General features: G+C 35.3%; 2 protein-coding genes and 1 long non-coding RNA gene across 3 annotated transcripts in view; 2 read left to right on the top strand and 1 right to left on the bottom strand.

Annotated features, from left to right (window-relative positions):
• The window catches only part of LOC114245923 (uncharacterized), a 65,156-nt gene extending 46,430 nt beyond the window's left edge, over positions 1 to 18,726 (top strand). Inside the window, exons 2-4 of the mRNA XM_028178240.2 lie at positions 12,305 to 12,395; positions 13,103 to 16,508; positions 17,311 to 18,726. Of these exons, the coding sequence (XP_028034041.2) occupies positions 12,328 to 12,395; positions 13,103 to 16,508; positions 17,311 to 18,141 (4,305 nt within the window). The 5' untranslated portion in view covers positions 12,305 to 12,327 and the 3' untranslated portion in view covers positions 18,142 to 18,726. The remainder of the gene's footprint in view (positions 1 to 12,304; positions 12,396 to 13,102; positions 16,509 to 17,310) is intronic.
• Positions 1 to 23,531, top strand: part of LOC149500181 (uncharacterized) — a 574,180-nt gene that overhangs the window by 428,783 nt on the left and 121,866 nt on the right. The window lies entirely within an intron of this gene.
• LOC149500186 (uncharacterized) lies at positions 18,619 to 22,741 on the bottom strand. The gene is made up of 4 exons (XM_089737631.1): positions 22,613 to 22,741; positions 20,510 to 20,626; positions 19,573 to 19,806; positions 18,619 to 18,832 (listed from the first exon to the last, which is right to left on the bottom strand). The coding sequence occupies exons 1-4, from the start codon at positions 22,739 to 22,741 to the stop codon at positions 18,752 to 18,754; spliced, it is 561 nt and encodes a 186-aa protein (XP_089593757.1). The 3' UTR covers positions 18,619 to 18,751.

The raw sequence follows: 23,531 nt of genomic DNA on the forward strand, positions 1-23,531 counted from the left end.
ATGAAAATAACTTTAATTATGTCTACGACTTGCAAAAACCGAAGAAAATACTATCTTTATATGTTACCGGACGTTTTATACATGAGGCCACGACAACTTCAAATGGTCATTCAGCAGTTTCTCTGATGATAGGCGAATATATCCTTGTCCGATTTTTATTGACTCGACAAAAGTTTTCTTGAAACTTTATAATTTCATTAGAAAACTTTACTTCATCAGAATCCATATATAAAATAATCCGAAATATTAGGGTAAACATGATTTACCCTTCTCAAAGACAATTAGGCTGAAGTGTTCCGACCTCCATTCTTCTCTTTTGTACAAATTGAACAATCACTCTAATGGAAATCTAATTGAATTGAATCATTACTATTTCTCAAACTGTTTTTTTTTCTTGCGTACAGTTGACTTTGTTTTTTTTTTATTGTATAGACGTATGACGAGATCTCATTGCTCATATATTAAGTCGTTATTAGACCCTACAACAATGTTAATATCAGATAATTTTAAGCTACGCATAAAAAAATAAATTAGTTAATAAGCAAACAAATAAAATTTGTACGTGTCAACTTATTATTTTATAACAATCCACTAAGTGAAATTTAGAGTCCCTGTTTAGTCTACAATAAGTTAATAATATTGTTGTTCGGAGCTCCATATTTTTTACATCAATAACCATTTTAGAATAGCAGTGCAATATATTTTTTTATTACTGTGCATTATTCGCAAACGTTGCGTAAGTTAAAGTGAAATTGATATATCCGGATGTGTTTATCAGTTTTAATTTGTAATTCAACACATGCCCGCATGAATGTGTATTAGATTTATTGTTGTTAGTGTAGCGCAGCGGTGTCACGTGCGATTCGTTAACGCATAATTGTGGGTTCGAGAATTGGCACGTAAATGTTGGCCTAAAGGAATGTTTTGTTTTTTTACGGGAATTTTATTTAGAGAGAGACTTCCTATTAAATTTTTATCGAAGTCTAGAGATATTACAGCACAAATTTCGCCACAAATCTTAATCTAAATCTCAAATTAAAAAATATATTGTGTTTACAATTAAAAATCGAATTAATATAGAAATTACATTACTCAAAAGACTCTCCAAACTCTTGAAGGAAGCTACACGTAATGCTAAGGCTGGCTGGTACTTTGCACGGAGAGTGAGTCTCGCTGTCCAACGAGGTAGCGCAGCCAGTTATGTCTATGAGTTCCGATAACTACTTAAGACCAGGTAGGCGGTGGTAGGACCTCTTGTGAGTCCGCGCGGGTAGATACCACCACACTGCTTATTTCTGCCGTGAAGCAGTAATGCGTTTCGGTTTGAAGGGTGGGGCAGTCGTTGTAACTATACTGAAAACTTAGAACGTATATCTCAAGATAGGTGGTGGCATTTATGTTGTAGATGTCTATGGGTTCCAGTCATCACTTAACACCAGGTGGGCTGTGAGCTCGTCCACGCACCTAAGCAAAAAAATTAAATAAAAAAGGCCGTTAGCTCGTTCATCCGTTTAAAAAACAAAAAAAAAACTGAATTAAATGTAATAATTCGTAATAACGTTGTGTGGAACGTCCGTGAGTTAGCCTTTTAAGCCTAAGCTAGGTCAAACGCCAAGCGGTCTATTAGAGAAATTCCCTTCGACGCATGTAGCTCCTTTGAATTCATATGAAAAGGAAGTGAAATCGGGTTACTCGCACAAAAGCATATAAGAAGGTTGTATTAAACCGAGATCGTGTTACATGAAATACGTTTATGTTGTTGATACGAGAACGATCGCTTTAAGTAGCTTTTGCTTTTGTGTTGGTATTTTGATCTGCTTTTATTAACCAACTAGCGACCCGCCCTGGCTTCGCTTCGGAAACTGTAATTTATTATTGATTTCTCCACTATTTAATGCATGTTATTATACATATAAACCTTCCTCTTCAATCACTCTATCTATTAAAAAGAACCGCATCAAAATTCGTTGCGTAGTTTTAAAGATTTTAGCACACATAGTGACAGAGAAAGCGACTTTGTTTTATACTAACTAGTCAGGTGATGAATGAATGCATATATCGGAGACTCCGAATAGTTACGAATAAACTCATCGATGTTGAGATCATTACTCAGATATCCTTTAATCATTATCATTAAAACATATATTAATTTTTATTCAGTTACTTTGTTTGGGTAGATAGAATTCGATAGTATTATAAATTTATTATTAATTATGAACACAATTGGAGATGTATGGAAATGGTAGTGCAAGGTAGAGGGGGAAGAGGTCGATCGAAGAAGACATGGATGGAGTGTGTGAATGACGATATGAGAGAGAGAGGAATGAGTGTTGAGATGACGGCTGATAGAAGAGAATGGAAGAGAAAAATTAGCTGTGCCGACCCCAACTAGTGGGATAAGGTGGAGAAAACAACGAAGAACATAATTCAAAAAAATAAGTTTATTTTCGAATATGGCTAAAAATGTAGTGGACTATAACATACGCTCCTTCATACTAAAGTTATGTATAATGTCAGTGAGGCAAATTCCTATGGGGATCATTATTAGCAGATTATTATTAACACTTTGAACTGCAAGCCAGGATAGCGGCACTGCGAAAATCTATCATGGGTTGGACAGTTATTTTAGGAAAAGACTCACAAGAGCTCCTACCACCAGTAATAACGCAATTTATAATTTTGCGGGTTTGATTTTTATTACACGATGTTATTCCTTCACCGTGGAAGTCAATCGTGAACATTTGTAAAGTACGTATATTCATTAGGAAAATTGTTACCCGCCTGCAGGATTCGAACACCGGTGCATCGCTAGATACGAATGCACCGGACGTGTTATCCTTTAGGCCACGACGACTTTTATTATATTCATTATATTATAATAATATTACAAAGCTCCACATTATTCAAGTATAATATAGTTTTTCTATGGGTTATTATTCTATGGTTAGTCTATGGGCTCCAGTAACCACTTAACACCAAGGGGGCTGTGAGCTCGTCCACCCACCTGAGCAATAAAACAAAAATTCACCCTATCATTCGCATTGGCTTTCGTAATTGAATTACTCATATATTTATGACTTACCTTGTTTATCTTTTTTTTTTTTGCTTAGATGTGTGGACGAGTTCACAGCCCACCTGGTGTTAAGTGGTTACTGGAGCCCATAGACATCTACAACGTAAATGCGCCACACACCTTGAGATATAGTTCTAAGGTCTCAGTATAGTCACAACGGCTGCCCCACCCTTCAAACCGAAACGCATTACTGCTTCACGGCAGAAATAGGCGGGGCGGTGGTACCTACCCGTGCGGACTCACAAGAGGTCCTACCACCAGTAAACCATCTAAGGCAGTAAAAGATACATAATAATAATAAAAAAATGACAACTAACAATCTATTGATTTCCCAGACAAGACGGTATTCGGTTAAATCGAAAACGTTGAGTTTTGTACGAGACTTCGTTTCTAGTCAATTTTCCATTTTCCGTCGAATCTCAGATTAATATCCGGCACTGACTATACTTTGACATATACATACAGCATAGGTTTGTGACTTATCACGTCAATTAGATTATTAATTGCATTTGAACAACCGCCTGTTGTCGTCTGATCGTGAGTGTTCATCGATGCTCATGGACGTTATCGATGTCAAGGGTTCAGCTAAGCTAAGCCGCTATCTACTGCTCAGGAGTATTTTTAAACCTCATTGAGAAAACTGTTTCAAGATGGGTGATGGTATTCACGTTGTTGATATCCATAGATTCCGACAACCACTTAACACCAGATGAACCGTGAGGACATTAATGAAAGCAATAAAAAGCTCTAAGCCAAAGTTTCCTCTTACTTTATACATATGAAATAAAATATGCTTAAAAACCAAATATTTTTCATAAATAATTTTTAATTTTGATCGAGAATCAAACGCATTAGTGGCTAGAATAATAACACGAGATGTGCTCTAAGTGACTAACCATTTTACGGACAAGCTTAAGAGTAAGATAATAATAAACAAAGTCACAAATAATAAAATAAAGCTATGGAAAATATATATAAAAAAAGCAGAAATTCTAAGTTTTTAACTTACGGCCTTGTTTACATAACATCTTGAAGCCACTTTATAGTTTACGGGGACAAGCTTGTATGCCGAGCTTGCGACCGTGCTTAATCATTTCCAGTCTTTGCATAACGAATACAATATTTATTTATATCATAATAAATGTTCTTGTTTGCTATGAACAACTAAAACAAGTTTGTAAGGAGTTTACGTAAAGAATACATATTTGCTTAGAGAGCAGAACTTTTATTGATTGGAAAGTATGTAAATTTAGATTTGATTTCTTCTCTTACGACCCTAAGAAGGATTCGTTTCTTGCTTGAATTACATGTGCTTTAGTTTTATTTTTACGTCTCAAGATAATATTGAGTAAATATAAATATTATACATATAATAAGCTTGAGAAATATTTTATGTAACTAAATCTCAAAATTTTGGTCAAACCAACAAGGCTCAAATCATTTCGCTCAACGATCATGCCCCTGAATAAAATTTAAGCTAGCTATGAGTAATGTTAAGACCTATTTAGACTATTTTGTGAATCTATCCTTCATTTGTGAGTGTTTTTATTTACATTTATTTTCTAAGAAAGCGAAATTTTTTTTTACTACATTGCTTAACTTTTTTGTATTTTTCCTAAGAAAAACAATTTTTCTTGATGTTCGCGGGCGACAAATATTACTCAACTGAGTGCTGTAAAAATTGATTAAAATTTGTATGGGACAGATTGTTTGCTCTAATATTTAGAAATATCTGTACACTGAAAAAACATTTTCTTTTATTCAATTACAATTGCGAATACTTGACTTTGTTGATGTTTATCAAAACACAAAATAATGTAAGATTAATAGGATATAGTGTTTTTGTCGTGGATCCTAAGGAAAAGGATAGGAAAAACATAGGGATAGAAATAGGAATAGGAAGATAGGATAAGTATAAAAACTATTTCAAAGATGTTTAAATCCGTATATACAAATTTTAATTATTGTTTGAACTCTAGCAAAAAACTTGTAATGGGTTAATTTACACTTTTAGTCTATACATTGATTTGGTTGTTCTGGTTGTTCTTCGAAATGGGATAACCGGTTATGAAATGTAGTTCGTAGGTTTATCTTTTTTTGGAGAATATTGTATACTATTATTATATCGTCGTTGTCAAACCAAAATCTGCTATGTGCACTTTTTGAGATTTTTACTTTTTGACCTTTTCGTATAGTTCACAGCCCTATCTACCTTATAAAATAAAACTGTTATGTGTCTATAGCTTTAATATTTATTTATAGCTTTCATTTGATATAGTTCTTAAAAATTCACCTTCATATAAAATTTTATACGAAAATGTTTTTACTCGTTAACTCAAAATAGAGTTTTTTTACATAGCAGATTTTGGATTGACAGTGACGATATGCTTTTTGGAACGTTCAGGGTTCGTCCGCAAAATTTAAAACACACTAGATTAGTATTTTTTTAGTAACACAAACACGAATGGAAATACACTAAAACAAAACCAAAATATTCAATGTTAATACGTGTGTTTGTCTATTAAATGTTTCTAATCGATTCGTGTGATCGTAAACTGTATGTTATAGTGTAAGTTGATATTTAACATATAATGTGAAGCGTGGGTAGTTTCGAAAAAATATGTTTTTAGCGATAAAAGAGCAGAGAAAGACCGTATTTCCCTAGTAAATTACTCAAATGAATTTTAGGCATCAAAATATATATATTTTTTTTCTTTTTTCTTATTGCTTAGATGGGTGGACGAGCTCACAGCCCACCTGGTGTTAAGTGGTTACTGGAGCCCATAGACAACCACAACGTAAATGCGCCACCCACCTTGAGATATAAATTCTAAGGTCTCAAGTATAGTTACAACGGCTGCCCCACCCTTCAAACCGAAACGCATTACGGCAGAAATAGGCAGAATAGAATCTGGGTTCGATTCTCGACCGGGTTCAATGTCGTTAAAATACCGGGTACTTTCTGGTTCTGAGGATATATTGCCGTCCGTTTATCACAATAACAGAAACATGACTCGTTGAAAAATCACAGTACGTACATGTGATTTTTATTCGTGAGTTACGTTATTTCTGCGTATGACAAAGCGAGTCGCACCAATTCGTGTTACGTCTAAGTAAAAGCTCCAACTTTGTTGCTTCCAATCTAGACGCACGTTTTGTTTTAGGTTTATCTTTTTAATCTGTGGTCTGTCTATTTATTTAATACTAGCTGACCCGGCAGACTTCGGCTACGAACTCCTTACTTACTCCTACGAACTGCCTATTTATAAATAAGAGGCCTTTTAAGATCGATTTAAGGCCGATAAATAAGAGACTTTGGTATAAAATAAACTTAAAACAAAAAAAGGAATTCGTCCAACGGGGGACACGTCAAAGGGAAAACAAAATTGTTATTTTTATTGAATTCCGAGCACTTTCATATTTATCTACCTTTTAAATCTTCTCTGGACCTCCATAAATAATTCAAGACCAAAATTAGCGAAATCGGTCCAGTCGTTCTCGAGTTTTAGCGAGACTAACGAACAGCAATTCATTTTTATATAGCTATATAGATTACAACATTTTTTTACTTAATACCCCCTTAATAAGCTTTGTTTTCTTGGTAAATAAATAAATCTATTACTTTTTTAATGGACTTTGGACATTGTAAGTGATTTTGAACAAAAAATGGGAATCAGCAACAATTAACAAGGAAAAAATTGCGCTAAAAATTAATGATTTCTCGGGTACGATGTTCTCAAAGCTTTTTACGTTTCTCAAAGCTGTTTACGTTTAATTAGCTCAACTGATTTCACTCCTGACTCATTGAAGAAAGTGTTCAAAAATATAGGCACAAGAAACGAAAAACAACAATGAATCATTTATATATGTATACCCGGTACAATGATAGCATTGTCGAACAGTGAAATGAGGCTTGTTTTTTTGTTTATTCTAAAACTGACGCCGCATGAAATTACAATTACAGCTCATTATCAGCTCGTATTACGAAACAAGCGATCGTATTGTTAAAACGATCGGATGATTGATATTTTAATGTGCTGTGAAATTTAATTTATCACGTTAGACTGGTCCAATTGAAATCTAGTCATCAATTGTAGTAAATGTTTAAAGAAAAAAAACCTCGTTGTTTTTTAATTTCTAAGATCAATATCTCAACTGTGCTTTCACTTTAATTAAATCTAACGAAAGGTACCTTTACTGGGTCTATTGAGATATAATTAACAACAGCTTGCGAAGTAAATTCCGTCGTTTAAGAAAATATAACAGTGTTTTAAGCTTGCTCTACTTAAGTTCTTCTACACTTCCGAGGGCTCTTGTTTGAAATGCTATTTCGAAACTAAAACAAATATTCCGCCAGCCGATTTAATACGTCTATCGTAACTTGGCCTCTGCAATACTTGGCCGTCGGTCTCGAGACCCGTTCAAACAGCGGAACCGTACATATGTAATTATGATTTTTTCCGCAAATACGAGAAGCGAGTGCAACGCAAGTTCGACGACCTTTGTCACGAAGTGTTGTACCGTTACAGCGGAGTTTACTTTCAGCTAGACCGCACCTGGCTTTGTTAGCTTTTGCTCGATGCGGATAAATTGTGTCAACGTTGGAGTTGTTTTATTACGTTTTTGTCGAACTGTGGTCGTTTACTTTTATTAGCGAAGCAACTGTTGTTGACCAAGCAATTTTTATTGTTATTGCATTGAAAAGTTCAGTTTCAAAGACTACGATTGTGTGTCAACGCAATCAATATGTGATACTTCAAATTTATCCCATCTTAATTATGTTTCAGTTAAATATTTCATTAATTCATTATACGATAAAGAATAGAATAAAATAACAAAAAATTAACAATGAAAATGCATACCTACTTCAAAACCTATGAATCTTTGAATTAAACTAATATTTAGAAGATTATACTAATGTTTAGTACGAGATTTTCTTCCTGGATGAACGTAGCGTGCAACAAAGCTAGGAATGCTTATGGAAGGCTTAGAGATGCAAAGCTACCCTTAAAGGTAAACGGAGGGATAAAGTCAACCGCAGCTTAATGTGGAATAATATTATAATGTTTCGATTTCGTAACTTTGTCTCTGTTCTGCAAAATAAACGAATGTCTTCACGGAAAACTTTTAGCGTGATATTTTTTATGTCTGTACATTCCTTTTAATAATAGTATCATATCTCAAAGATATTGTTAGGGCGAAGTGAGTCGTGTGACCTCGAATGAGAGTTTCTGATGAACGTCCTGGATTGTGATGCTTCCGCTTTGAAACATTCATTATTGAGCTGGCTTCTAGTTTTTGAGAAACATTTTTACTCGTCAGTACGCATACAAGAAGTTCATTTTTTTCTGCGCCTGTGATATTGCTAGATAAATAGACTGAAATGATTAATAATTAGCTTTTTAGTTATAGTATTTCAGTCATTCTTGACAATAAAAAACGCTAGATCAAACCAATTTAAAAAAATCAAGTTTTAATAAAATTATGTAATAATATTTAAAAATGTAAAAGTTTTCATAGAATATACTTTTTATCTTTTCCATACCGATAGTAGCGGGTGTGGAATAATATGTTTGAAAAAAATATGTATATTACATTATTGAATTGATAATAATCGTCTGTTTGACTTTTAACCAGAGAATTAGATTATATGATCGTTTTTTTATTGTTTAGATTTCTTAGAACCCGATTTCTTTAGCTAGTGCTTTAGCTAATTTAGCTATATTTATATTCTCTTATCAAACACCCCGATTTCTAAGTTCTTTGAAAGGCCTAGTTCCTACATGAGCGGTAGTATTGCTTAAGCTCACAAAGTTTACTAAATAAATGAGTACAGGTAGACCACGTGATTGTCCCGTCTTGATTAATGAAGAATATTAATGAACATAAATATCAATTTCAACAACATTAAAACGAAATTAAGGGCAATTTGAAACTGTAATGAAGGCTTTAAAACTTCCAGACTGTTTATTAAGAGTTTAAAGTAAGAGCACACTCTTTAGCAGTTCATTATTTTCATTTTTAAAAGTTTCTCGAGTGTACGACGAGGTCTTTATTAAAAGACGTAAATTTTTCAGACATAACGGCTTTGAATAATTCACGAAGAAAAGGTTTCGCTATAGTTTTATTATGACCATATTTTATTCTGTGTCCCTAAAAAGTTTTTTTTTATTTATTTTTTTATTGCTTAGATGGGTGGACGAGCTCACAGCTCACCTGGTGTTAAGTGGTTACTGGAGCCCATAGACGTCTACAACGTAAAAAGGCACCCACCTTGAGATATAAGTTCTAAGGTCTCAAGTATAGTTACAACGACTGTCCTACCCTTCAAACCGAAACGCATTACCACTTCACGGCAGAAATAGGCAGGGTGGTGGTACCTACCCGTGCGGACTCTCAAGAGGTCCTACCACCAGTGTGGTACTGTGTATACACGCATAACAGACAAAGAAAAAAGATAAGCTTCATAATAAATAAATAAAGTTACGTTTAAAGCAAGTCTTCATCGATCGTCTTTTTTTTGGTTATTTGTTTTTATATTATTAATTAATTATTTAAATTTAATTCAGTTAATTAATTGATTAAAATTTATTTTTGTATGTTTATTTAAAGAAATAAAACTTGAACAAATTTTTTTGGATGGGTTATTTAGGGTGCTGGTCAGAAGTCTCCTACAAATGCCATTAATACAATTCAGATCCATTAAACTGTATTTAATAACAAAGACGTATATATAACATGCCACTTTTCGGGATTTATTCTAAAACGGGCTTTGTTTCTTGAGGCTTTGGTAGCATACAATATTAACTTGGCTCACCTCACCGCAATCAATTTGACTTCAAAGTCAGAGCGGATTGTGAATATTTAAAACGGTCGGCAACCGAAGCACGGAAGTGTCAAGATCTTAAAACTAAATGCGTTTGGATAAATGTTACAAACGCCTCAGTTGTTAATATTTAATGTTAAACCTTTGATTGTTTATTAAGAAGCGCTCGATTTTACTACCAAGATATCCTGTGGTTTATCTTTTACTGACAAACTTTAACTATTGTTAATCTTTATATTTATGATCGCTTAATTTATTTTAAACGCACCACCGCGATAAGTTTCTCACAAAAACCGTACAGTCAAGTACAAGGTCTAATAAACTTATAGTTATCACCGATTCAATGAATTACCAGTGGACGTTACATCATGTGAGCCAATGCCTGTAATTACTGCACAACGCAGAAGCGCCGGCGCATCTACAAGTAACGGTGGTTGACGGAACGGCCAACCATGAAGTTGCGGTTCAAGTCATTATACACACAGAGATAATTCGAGAAGAAATTACACGATTAAGTTCTGTGTCAATCTTTTGGGGTATTGTGGCCGTGTTGGCACGGGGTCAATGCAGTTCAGTTTTATAGCCAACCAGCAGACCCGGCCACACGTTGCTGTGGCTAAGGTTTCTAAATAACACGCGGCCCGCTATGCTAATACCAAAAATTGACAAAGTAAGAACAATTGGACTTCACGGTATTGCGTTTACTACGAAATAAGTTTCACTTATACTTTAGCCTCAGCAACACGCGGTGTTTATGCCATTAAATTGTAGCTTAGTTGAAATGTTGGTATTTTTAACACAGCGCCATCTATGAGATATTAATGTCAGACAGTGTTACAATTGTCTGTAAAAAATGATTTAAGGCGCTATCTGCTTTAGACTTATGAAACTTACAATTAATAACAAAAATCAACATAAGAAATGATTTTATTGTTAATTAATAAATATTGCGACCATTAATCGAAATAAAAACCATCCTATCTTTCAAGTTGGATCAAACTGCACACGGTGTGCAAATTTAATTTAAAATCGGTTAAGTAGTTTAGGAGTCCATCGCGGACAAACAACGTGACACGTGATTTATATATATTAAGATTTGTAACGTATTAGAATGTTTTAACATCATCAAATCGAAGTCAAAACTCAAATTCAAGATGTCTCAAAACGCGAACGGAATTTGAAAAGAGTTTAAAAAGAAAAATCCCTTCATGTAAAGTCCATTGGAGCATCGCTAAGTTAGTTTGTAGTACGATCGTGAATAAAAGGAGCGATACAATAAACACAAAAAAAAATCTCCTCTTCTTGACATCGTAACAAAACTAGTTCTAGTGACAACGACCGCCTTTTTTCTTGTTGAACAGGTTGCCAATTTTTTCATAAAACATTGCGTGCAGTGATACAGACTATTATTGGCTATGGTATGATTCGTCTCGTTGGTTTTAGAAGTATTTTAACGACTCGATGCTTGTAAAATAACCAATTATGTCGTTTAAATTTTTTTACCTATTAATTATGTGTGCGGAGTTTTTTTGCGAATTGATGCTTAACTTTTACTTTTAGTGATTCTGAAGTTTTCAGTGAAAAAATTACAGCGATATCATAATTTAAATTATTTATTTTTATTCCCTTTGATGGGCATCTTACGTTATATTATATATTAATTAAGTGTTTACTGATTTTCGCATAAGTCCACACACATCACAAACTCATGCCGTCGCCTACTTTATGATCGGATGTGGAATTCCCGTCTATAGTATAAAGCCATCCTAATATTCAAACCGGAACAAATAAACGCTTCACGATAGAAATAGGCATTATAGCTTATATCGGGTGATCGGCGAGCTTGCTAAAACGAGCTCACGTTATATTCGGGTTACGATTTGATCGCAACATTAAAAAATCCAGCCTCTATGTCGACAATACTCGTATACCGGCTCCCTTCGAATAGGACTACATATAACATTTTGAGACAATAATAAGCAAAACTATATATTTCGTCTAGCAGCTTTGGCTAAATATATGGGTAAATCATAACTGAATCATATTAGGTACTATTTTTATGTAAAATATAAAAAAAAAAAAATTATTTATTATTAACATAGAAGTAGAAACACAATCATAATTTGCATCTGTGCTTGAACTAGGTGATAAAACCTGTATCTCAAGCAGCAGTCCTTCTCGTACAAAGAATACAACAGCTTTACTTCAAATCCACAAAAATAGAAAATTATTAGACAAAAATTAAACTGATATTCATGGATTGCATAAAAGTGACAATATCTGAGCTTAGAAATATAAAATTAACATAAAAATATTGAATTGAATGTATTACCTGTTACATGTTATGTTATGTATGTACCTACCTGTAATGTCTGCTAAATAGTTTATTCTTTCTTCAATTCCAGGTGTCAATAGTGTATGGGAGGACATGATGCGTATCATCCTTTGTGTTTTGCTGGCAACCGCCTGGATTTTAGCTGATGCCGACGAAGAGAGGTAAAATAAAACAAATAAAATATCCACAAAATAACTGTTTTATGTTAATAAAAAAATATCGCCCGAGGGACGAGGAACTTTGATAGACGATTCAAACTCGTTCTAGTTTCCAATTTTTTCATATACCTACGCAAATGAGAAGGGACGGCAAAAATTCTTTGAAGTTCACGATTGAACCCTTTCAACCTTTTTACGTAAGATTTTGTTTTTAGAAAAAAAATATACACAAATACGCAATTATATTACGATACCTGCGCTTTTGAAGTGGAATGGTAAATTCGCTGGTGGTAGGACGTGTTGTGAGCATCACTAGGTAGGGTAGGCACCACTAGGTAGGGTACCACCACTCTGCCCATTTTTGAAGGGTTGCGCAACCGTTGTACTACAAAAACTGAGACTTAGAACTCATATCTCGAGGTGAGTGGCATCAATTACATTGTTGATGTCTATGGGCTCCGGGCTTACCACCAGGTGGGCCGTGAACTCGTTCATCTACATAAATAAATATAATAAGCAGATTTACTACAGAATGTTGAAATTATTGAATTATTTATCTGTCTGTTTGTATTTTATTGAGTTATACATCACCGATTGCTTTTCAGGAAACTAATAGCCGCTAAACTGTGCTCAGTGCTTTGCGAGCTTTTGTTTCTAGTATCTCTAATCTTTTTATCAAATAGTTTCATAAGAATTAACTAACGTTTCAGGGGCTCCAAGCTACCATTTGTGGCTGATTCAGTCGGTAATACGCTACCTCCGCCGCCCAACCTGCCTGCGTCTGTTGGTAGTCCAGTCAATCTATTGACTCCTGATCGCTATGAGTTCTACACTTTCGACGAATCCGGTGAATTAGTGAAGAGGTTAATGACTTTAGAAGAAATTCAAGCTATAGTAGCTGCCGGAGAAGAAGGAGACGGCTTAGTTACGTTTGCTAATGACAAACAACCAACAATAGCTTTTAATTTCAGTCAACCACCTTCTACGAAAATTCACAGCGTCGTGACCAATGTGCAAAACGTACTGAAAGCGCAAATCGAAGCCCACAAAAACAAACCAATGGTACAGCCAACGTTTGACACTCCGGATGTATCGGATTCGTGGAGTCTTATTTTACCGTCGATATTTGGAAATACTGGTATCGATATTGTACCCGATAAAACTTCAGAAGCTTTTACTACGCCTGAAATAGAAACGCTAGAATTTGAGAAACAAAACGATCAAGACTTAGAAGACAATTCCCTAAGCAAAGAAGGTAATCATCAACTAAATACAATTTCACAGGAAAAAGATCAGATTTTGGTCAACAACGATGAGCCATCAAAGGAACATGTTAGTTTCGATTCGATTAACAAAGCTCATAATATTACTACTACTAGCACTACCACTGTTACTACCACGACAACTACTACTCCAGGTACTACTCCGACTACTACTACGCCTATTCCTACCTCTACTACTACTACTACTACTACTACACCTATTCCTACCACTACGACTACTACACTTATTCCTCAATCTACTACTATTACTACACCTATTCCTTCCACTACAACGACACCTATTCCTACCACTAAAACTACACCTATTCCTACCACTAAACGTAATTCCATTCCTACTACTATCGCCACTACGTCTACTGCTACTACTATTACTCCGCCTACAACTACTAGTACAACAAGTAAGCCAACTACAACAACAGAATTTCTAAAGACGACCACAAATAAAGTAGTGTCAACAATTAAAAATAAAATAACAAAACCTACCACAATAACCACTACTAAAAGACGTACAACTACAACTTTTAAACCAATTACAACAACAACTTCAGCATCAGAAACAACTAAGTCTAGTCTGACGAAAATCACTACCGTGCAACCAATACCAACTACAACAACGAAATATTCATCTTTATCTAGTATAAATACTGATACTGAAGATTTTATGCAACAAATAACCACTGAAAATGCAATTTCAACTACACAAAATGTAAGTGAACAAAAATTGAGCACTTTCATTCCTATTTCCACAAAGAACTACGTAACTGAAAGAACAACACAGAAAGCAGTCGAAACTACTAAATCTACATTCATCACCGATCAGAACGCTCAAATGTCAGCTTTAACCACGAAAGCAACAACTCCTAAACCACTAAGCAGTACAATTAGTTACAGTTCTTCTACAAGCAATGACTTGGGAAGAAGTAATGTAACCACGTTAACTACACAGTCTGTGTCGCCTTCTACAGGAGTTTCGTCAACTGAATTTTTGGCACCAGAAAACCCTACTATATTCAATAATTTCTTAAGCAACAATATCCCTGTAAGTACAAATGAACATTTTAACAACAATCATAATGAACCAATGATACCATTATTCGACGTGGCGCAAAGTATTAGTCAGATTGCCACTGATCTTGGCAATAATTATCAACCTATGCCGACTGTCACGAATATGCTTGATAACACTAAAATGGAGGAAGACGGCTTGGAGAGCAAGGAAACATTGGATATTGATATACCAACAGCGACTGATAATGAAAATAACGTAAAACCAAATAATTCGACAAAAACAGATGAAAGTAATTTCGTGAAAATTTCCACTTTAATTCCCGAATCTGAAAAGGATGACAAGTTGAAGAATACCGGTGATTTTGACTTTAGTAAAAGTGAAGTAGTCACAGATTCAGCTACTGATTTGATCACAACAATCTCAGATAATGCTACGTTCGATCCGATTATGAATGAATCGATTGACGATTTATTATCACAAGTTTCAAATGAAGTTCTTCAGCCTATCGTAACATCAGATGTAAATAGCCTAAAAACTACTACCGTTGAAACAAGTTTTGATACAACAACTGACTTGAGTGATTCTGAAGTTGTTACTTCAACAATAGTAGCTTTAAGTACTGAAATACCAACAAGTACTCAGCCTACTGTAGATGAAATGACAATTGGAAATGAGATTCCTACCAACAGCTCACCAGGAGATACTACTGATCGCAATTTTGAAAATGAAAAACAAGAAATTTCAGAAAAAATTGACGAAGAAAAGTTCGTTCAAATTTCTGTTTCTGGAAATAACAATTCCCAAAAACCAAATGTTGACATTTCACCTGAGAAACTGGAAAAAATTGAAGAAAATAAAGATCAGGAGCTAACGACCACAGCTTCAACTCAAGAGTCAACTACAGTAGTAATGACTACTATTGAAACATCAACTGTAGCTAGTAATACCATGATTAATTTGGCTATAGAAAATAATACCAAGACAAATCTTAAAGAAAAATTGAATAAAAAAGATACAGATAAGCAAAATGATGCAAAATACGAGCCATTACCAAAATTTGATGAATTTAAAAAGAAAATTCAAAAAATAAATATTGCAGATGAGGAATTGGTGAACGAACGAAATAGTTCTTGGAAATTGATTCCGACTGTGTCTCCTTCTAAAGGGGATGATATTTCAAAAGAAAGTAACAAGCTAGAAAATAATTATGGCTCTGACAATAATGATAATAAAGACATTGTCTTAGAGTTTTCTAAAGAAAACCAAGGATTAGAAGTAACAACAAAAGATTTGGGTGCTGACGTTGCTCAGTTTGTTGAATTATGTAATGAACTTGCATTTAGATACTGGAATGTCTTGGTAGAGAATATAGATAAAAAGAGAAGTTTTGTTCTGTCACCTTACTCTATAACTTCGATGCTCGCTATGATGTTTATGGGAGCTAGAGGCGCTACGTCTGGAGAAATGAACGAGATACTTAAATTAGATGACATGGTAACATTTAATCCTCACTTTACCTTAAAAAATATTTCCGATTCGATTGAAACAAGTCCAGAATCTGGAATAATTGTATCAGCATTTATAAGAGAGCTGTATAGTGATAGAACCAAAGGAAAGATATTGACTTTCTATAAAGAAAGGGCGCAGCATTTCTATAATGGGCATGTAGAAGAAGTTAACTTTAAATTGATAAGTGACATTATCCGACGTCGGACTAATCTACTCGTGAAGAGATACACTTGGGGCAAGATAGCAGAATACATGAAAACTAACAGCATTGTTATGCAACCCCCGCTAGCTGCCTTTTCAGCTAACATATATCAGGTTAGTTTCAATTATATACTGTTACCTATATCTAAATTGTTTTTACCAAATAATAGAATTGTAGAATAAACAAACTTATAATTTAATCTCAAATTTACTATTAAGAGTATATCGACGTTTAAATTATTTAGAGCTAATATGGTTTTATGTATATTTGTATGTCGAGGATTGAGAGACGTCTTTTTCCAGCTGTGGATGTCTATGGGCTGACAGATCTATACGAGTATAAGAATGTTAAATATTTATTTTAGTAAAAACCATACATTTTGTTGGTATTACTAATAATCTATGCTTGTAACTTAAAACATTACACATTAAATAACTGACTCTATATATATTATTTTTCGGAGTCTTTCATAAGTGCCTGCTGCAAAAGCTATTAACTAGTAGTCCCTCGATCTTGCTGGATATAACTTTCATATATATAGGTCGTAGGTAAATGTTGAACAAAATGTGTATTGACGTGATAACGTCTTAGAAATCGATGAACACCGGCTGCACGCAAAAAAAAGTATCACGTTTCTCCAAAGCCCTTGCTCCAAGCGATAGAGAGGCACACAAGCCTTGGCTTGTGACACATTTGTCTTATTTCTCGCTCTGGCATCAGCCAGCAGTTGGAATATTTCTGCGTAACGCAAAATTAACGTCCGTAAACCGACTTTACACACTTCATAGACAACCAATTTATATTTTTTTAACAGTAAAATGTTTTCATGATATAGACTATTTAAGGTTGACTATGGTATTGGATAGGAATCTGACTTCCATGACAAAATATTAAATTACATTTAAATCATTTCAGACGGATTGTACTGGCACTTCAACGGACGGCAGAGACGGCGAGATGTATTTCGTGGTATCGCCCAATGTGCGTCAACGTCGGCTCGTTCCGGTTCCTGCTGTAGTTTATAAGAAAGGATTTTTGGCTGGCTACGATCCTATTCTGGATGCTACAGCTGCTGCGTTAGGAAACACCAACTCCATAGTTAGCACCTTCTTCCTAATGCCTGGTCAACAAGGAAACGTTGTTCATGGTGAGGACTTAGAAAGACTGGAACGGAGACTTTTGGATGCTAGTCCTTCCACTCCCTCTTGGAATCGTCTTCTTAGAACACTGCTACCTAGAATTGGATTAGAGCTTCAGATTCCAAGATTTTCGCACAAATCAGTTTTTAATGTTTCATCAAGCTTAAGGAAAATGGGATTAAAAGATTTGTTCGATGCGGACCATGCTGATTTAGGAGGTCTTAATGGTCCTTCAAAGGACTTGTTCCTTTCTGACATGATACAAATGACGAGCTTTGTGACGTGCGGTGAAGGAATCATCGGCGAACAACATCATGTTGAGGAATATCCTGAAACTACCCGCCCTGGACAAAGGCGTCGTACTTCAAGATGGGCTAATTATTGGGACGAACCTAGGGATTATCAAAGGGCTTTCCACGACCCCCATGACGTTGGAGACGCAATGAATTTGCCGCTGCATCTTCGTCCAAGACAGGCCCGTTTACCAACAAGAAGCACTCAACCAGCCAGATTAAAATTCGACAGGCCGTTCTTATACTTTGTGAGGCACAATCCTTCGGGTATGATATTGTACGTAGGTCGCTATAATCCAAGGCTCCTACCTTAAAGTCGGAAAATGACTATTCAGTTAGCTTAATGAAACATTCCTATGAGGAAAGTGATCGAGATACTGGTGCGTGTGATAATATTGCGAAAGTTATTGAGCATTTACGTGACAGTATTAGTGTGTTTGGTGCATTGTACGCTTTTAATTGTAAGATTGTTTACATCATTTATTCGATATTTCTTTTTATTGTGTTAAATGACTTTAGTATATTTAGGAATATTATTTGTGGGGATTTAGAATAATTGTGTTATAAACGAATTGGGTATGGCCATGATTTCCATTACATTGCACAGCCACTATGTATCTATTCCAATTTCATTATAGATTTGTATAAATAATAGTACTTAGAAAGGATTTTACTGTAGTTTTTTCTTTAATTGTAATTACAGTTAATGCTTAATATATTTAGGGTAATTGGAATGCACTGCATTTTGTGAATGGATCGAAAAACGTAATAAAGTTCTTTAGGTTTCTTCACAAGATAGAAGAAACAAGAGATTTCTTCACAAAATGCATTAAAGGTTAAGAGATACACGATTTATGTATTTTCTTTTATTAGAATAAAGATTGTTTCGTGTAAAATCACCAATTTAATTTTCATAATTTAACATCATGTAAAAAAGTCTCTGCACTCGTCGTTGAATTCTTTAACTTCCTGACATTCCTTGGTTGGCATATAGACTGGACATCCCTGTAAAGTTATCAATTTCGTAAAGTATTTTTCATACCTCTGTAATAATTCTGGATACAAGGTCGCATAGAATTGGAAATCATTTCCTTTGTCGCTTTCATTTGCCAACCTAATGCCAGCGGTACAGCTAAGATGCTGCATGCGGGTGCAAATCGAAGTCTCTCTCAATTATTTTTGTGACATCAGACCGTGGCGTATAAATATACAGAGTGTTGGTACTGACTGGTAGAAAAACAAGCTATGCAATACTAGCATACAACTAATTTACAAGGGACAGACGAAATTCGTAACAACAAACAATAGCCAGGTTGAAATACGATATTTTCTGATTATTGTCGCCTACATTGTTGTCATACAATTTGGCTTCATAAAGCACATTGGAAACAGAGAGTATCTAGATAGTCACGGCTGGGCTTATTCTAAGTTCGCACAATACTACTAACTTTGTTATTATACCCTGAAGCAGCCTTACGTCCCGGTTTAAAAGGTAATATGACTGTTATAAAGCACAAATTCAGATTTTGTCTTTACGTTTTAAGGTGGTTTGTAGGTAGGATTAGTGATTAGACTGGTTGTGGTCGATGTGTTTAATATTAACGCCAACATTCAGTAGTTCTGGGCTTTAGTGATCATTGAGAATACCTGATGAGCCGTTAGCTTTGCCCTCACAAAGCGTAGTTAATAATAATCACAATTCAAAGTTATAACTTATTTGACAAAAAAATTTAAACTGTTTTTACCAAATTCACAAAATTCCTTATGCATCCGTGCAGGTTGTAGAACTCACAAGGCTCCATAGGGAATAGATGTTGATAATTCAGTTTGCAATGAACTTTCGCGTTCAGTATCACAGTTTTAAACGCAGAGTTCAGCTCGGTCCATTTGTCCAGGTGTGCGTAATATTTATCGTCGTCCAATAAGCCATTTGGTGTTAGGAAGTTGTATTTTTTCAGAATACAACGCCAATGGTCGCACTAAAACCCTTTGATAAGTTTACGAAATCCGGGAATTTAATTTTTCTGCATTTATCACTGTTTCATTACACAAATTTAAAGGTATCTTACGAGTTGTACCGGACACTACTTTGAATGAGTTTAATTTACTTAAAATTCATTAAGTATGAATAATAAATATAGTTGGTGGAAGATGTCATATTCAATTTAATAATATATTTATTATTTATTTACTAGTAACTTGTATGTGCCTACCATGGTTAGAAAAAAATTTACAAAATAAGCAAACTACTATTACTGCTACTAATATTGACTAACTTCTATTACTTCGTAGGATAGGAATTATAAGGAACATAAAAAATAATAATGTTGCCTTAAGCAGACTGTTTACGGTGATGCAAATACCCGATAATTTGAACTTTGATGATATTTTGTGTCATTCCCTCTCAATTCTTTTATCTGCAAACTGTGACTGAATATGTTTTATTCCAACATTAGGATAGCTTATATACATCTTTGTCTGGATATATATTGCCTAAGAAGTTTGCTGGAAAATTGCACTTACAGATTATCTAATGCATATTTTGTAACTTTTACAAATACAGAATTTGTACGTTGCTTTGTCTAATTGTTAACATTTTTTAATGTCAACAAATCAAATTTGTTTACATGGGAAGATGAACAATGTTTTCAATTAAATGCTATTAGTACTTACTCCAGTAACGGCCCTTCTAACGAAGCCGCCAATATCGTTTTTAACAAAGTTCATATCGGCTATTCCTCCACAACTTCTGGCTATTGTTTTAGTAAAGAATGGTGGAAAGATACAACATTGGCGATACTGCAAGAATTATAAAAACCCATCATAGTTAAAAAAAAATATTGCTTATATGGGTAGACGAGTTCACAGCCCACCTGGTGTTTAGTGGTTACTGGAGCCCATAGACATCTACAACGTAAATGCCGCCACCCACCTTGAAATACGAGTTCTAAGGTGTCAATATAGTTACAACGGCTGCCCCATCCTTCAAACTAAAACGCATTACTGCTTCACGGTAGAAATAAGCAGGGTGGTGGTACCTACCCGTGCGGACTCACAAGAGGTCCTACCTCCAGTATAAGTAATATACATAATTTGATTTATAAACAATGATTTGTGTAAAAATGTAGTAAATTTAAATTGCAAAAACCCCCTTGTTCAGAATCAAGGGTGGATGTGATATTTTCAATTGTTTTGAAATGTAAACATTTTTTTGGAACGAAATAATATGCTTTACCATTAATTCTATCGGTGCTTGACATCTATCTGGACGAATTTGGTAGTCGTCATCTATTTGGCCTTGAACCTTAAAAAATCGGGTAGCAAATATATTAATTTAAGAATTAATTTAATTTTAACGAGGCTTGCGGAGAGTACTTAATCGTGGGAAGCGGCTTGGCTCTGCCCCTAGCATTGCTGAAGACGCTGAAGTCCATCGGCGACGGTAACGACTCCCCATCAGGTGTGGCCTGTGGCGCAGGTGGGCCGTAAGCTCGTCTGCTTACAAGGGCAATAGAAATAATAATAATAATTCATGGTTTTTAATACTTGAGTATTTTGTAATTAACTTTTGTAAACATTAGTAAGCTGAAGTGGCAATGAGCCAGCCATATTATCTGGAGAACCGATAATTGTTGGGATAAACGTATTCTTCTGTGGAGACCGCGAATTGGCCAACGTTGAGCAGAACGCCCTTAAGCTCGGTGGAGTGACGATCTATGCAGGGTGGCTCTCAAGGCTGGATGATAGAAATCAACAATCGTGTTCAGTTGCGTTTAACGGTAGGCAGCGGCTTGGATCTGCCCTTGGCATTGCTGAAGTCCATAGGCGACGGTAACCACTCACAATCAGGTGGGCCGTATGCTTGTCTGCCTACAAGGGCAATAAAAAAAATTGGAAAGGCCTATGTCCATCAGTGGCTGATGATAATGATAGTGATGTAGGATCAACTTATCGCGTAGTACACATTTCCTGTTTCATGTTTTAAAATTAAGCAACTTACCAGAGATACGATGACCGAAAGTGTAATATATTTCGTATTCGAAGACTTATAAAACATTTAAAAAAATCGTTTATGTTCACTTAATATTTTAAATTAGTGAATATTGAGTACTAAGCTATGTACCGACATCTGATAAATTTTTGACCGGTTGCATTAACTGAGAACCGTTCGTAAAGTGCACAAAACTATATAAAGATATCTGTTTGAGAAATTCGACACGATGTTTTTAAACATTCACAGAACAATCAAATTTAGACAAAATATTTACAGTGTAAGTTTTTATTTGGCTAATTTAAACAGCTGACTGATATAACATGTTTATAAGAGGCCACGGATACGATAACCTCAATGTTGGGCACTTTGAGACATATTAAGATTGATAATCTAATCACAACTTCTTCTTCTTTCTTTCTTATTACCCTCTGCTGGGGTGTAGGGCTCGAATCAAATCCTTTCATTTACATCGGTTTTGGGCAGTCTGTTTTAGATCCTCCTCTTCCTAACAAAGGTTTAGGTAATTTTATTTTCTTGTTCTAATGTAGGTACACATACTGCCTGATTGGGAAGTAGTCAACGTCGTACATGGACTTCAGAAATACTCGGGGCAAAGCCAAGCTGCTGTCGATTCGATTCTTTTATCCATTCATAATCCTATGTCTTCACACACAGAAACAAGAAAGAACTTCCTATACAAAATAGATTTTCGTCGACTGTTCAGCTACAAATTCTCAAGTTCTTTGAGCATATCTCTAGAAAAAAAGATTCCATGGAGAGACTTGTCGTACAAGGCCGAGTAGGAGGTAGAAAATCTCGAGGTTCATCCTCCACGCGCTGGATCGACCTCCGAAAACCCCGCAGTATAATGTGCTCGCAATGCTAACAGCCGCCTCCAATAGAGGAACATCGTTCGACATGCAGCTGCCTTAGAAGCGAGTGGCGACGATGAGACGCAACCCTGTTCAGCGACAGCCACGACTACTCTGCCAAGAGTATTCGACTAAGAAGAAGAAAGAAGAAAAATCCTACATCATTATGTTGTAGTTAATTTCCTACAGCCTCGACCACCACTAAGGCCGCCTTTTTTATTTCCGTCCGCCCATCTGAGCAATAAAAAAAAAAGATGGGTGGAAGAGCTCACAGCCCACCTGGTGTTAAGTGGTTACTGGAGCCCATAGACATCTATGACGTGAATGTGCCACCCACCTTGAGATATAAGCTCTAAGGTCTCAAGTATAGTTACAACGGCTGCCCCACCCTTCAAACCAAAACGCATTACTGCTTCACGGCAAAAATAGGCAGAGTGGTCGTACCCACCCGCGCAGACTCACAAGAGGTCCTACCACCAGTAATTGTACCAATTATAATTTTGCGGGTTTGATCAGCCCCAAAGCGGTCAGCCAATTAAGTTCGTAGAGAGTTAGAGAGTAAACCCTCATAGAGTAAGCTTTCATAGGGCTTAGTTAGTGAGCCCTATGAAGTTTTAGCCTCGTGTGCTTGTCCACCAGTAAAGAAGAAAGCAGAATAGCCCCTGGAGGCTACCGACAGGCAAAAAAAACTTAATGAATCTGTATTGTATAACCATGTACTGACTCGCGTACCTTTGATAGATCATTTATTTCACTTTACCTTATAAATTCAACGTTCATTAGGTTCCTCCAATATTAGCTCGTCATCTATAATTAATTTTTACTAGTGGTACCCCAG

This window comes from Bombyx mandarina, chromosome 23, assembly GCF_030267445.1.
Source record: "Bombyx mandarina strain Sakado chromosome 23, ASM3026744v2".
Taxonomy (NCBI): Eukaryota; Metazoa; Arthropoda; class Insecta; order Lepidoptera; family Bombycidae; genus Bombyx; species Bombyx mandarina.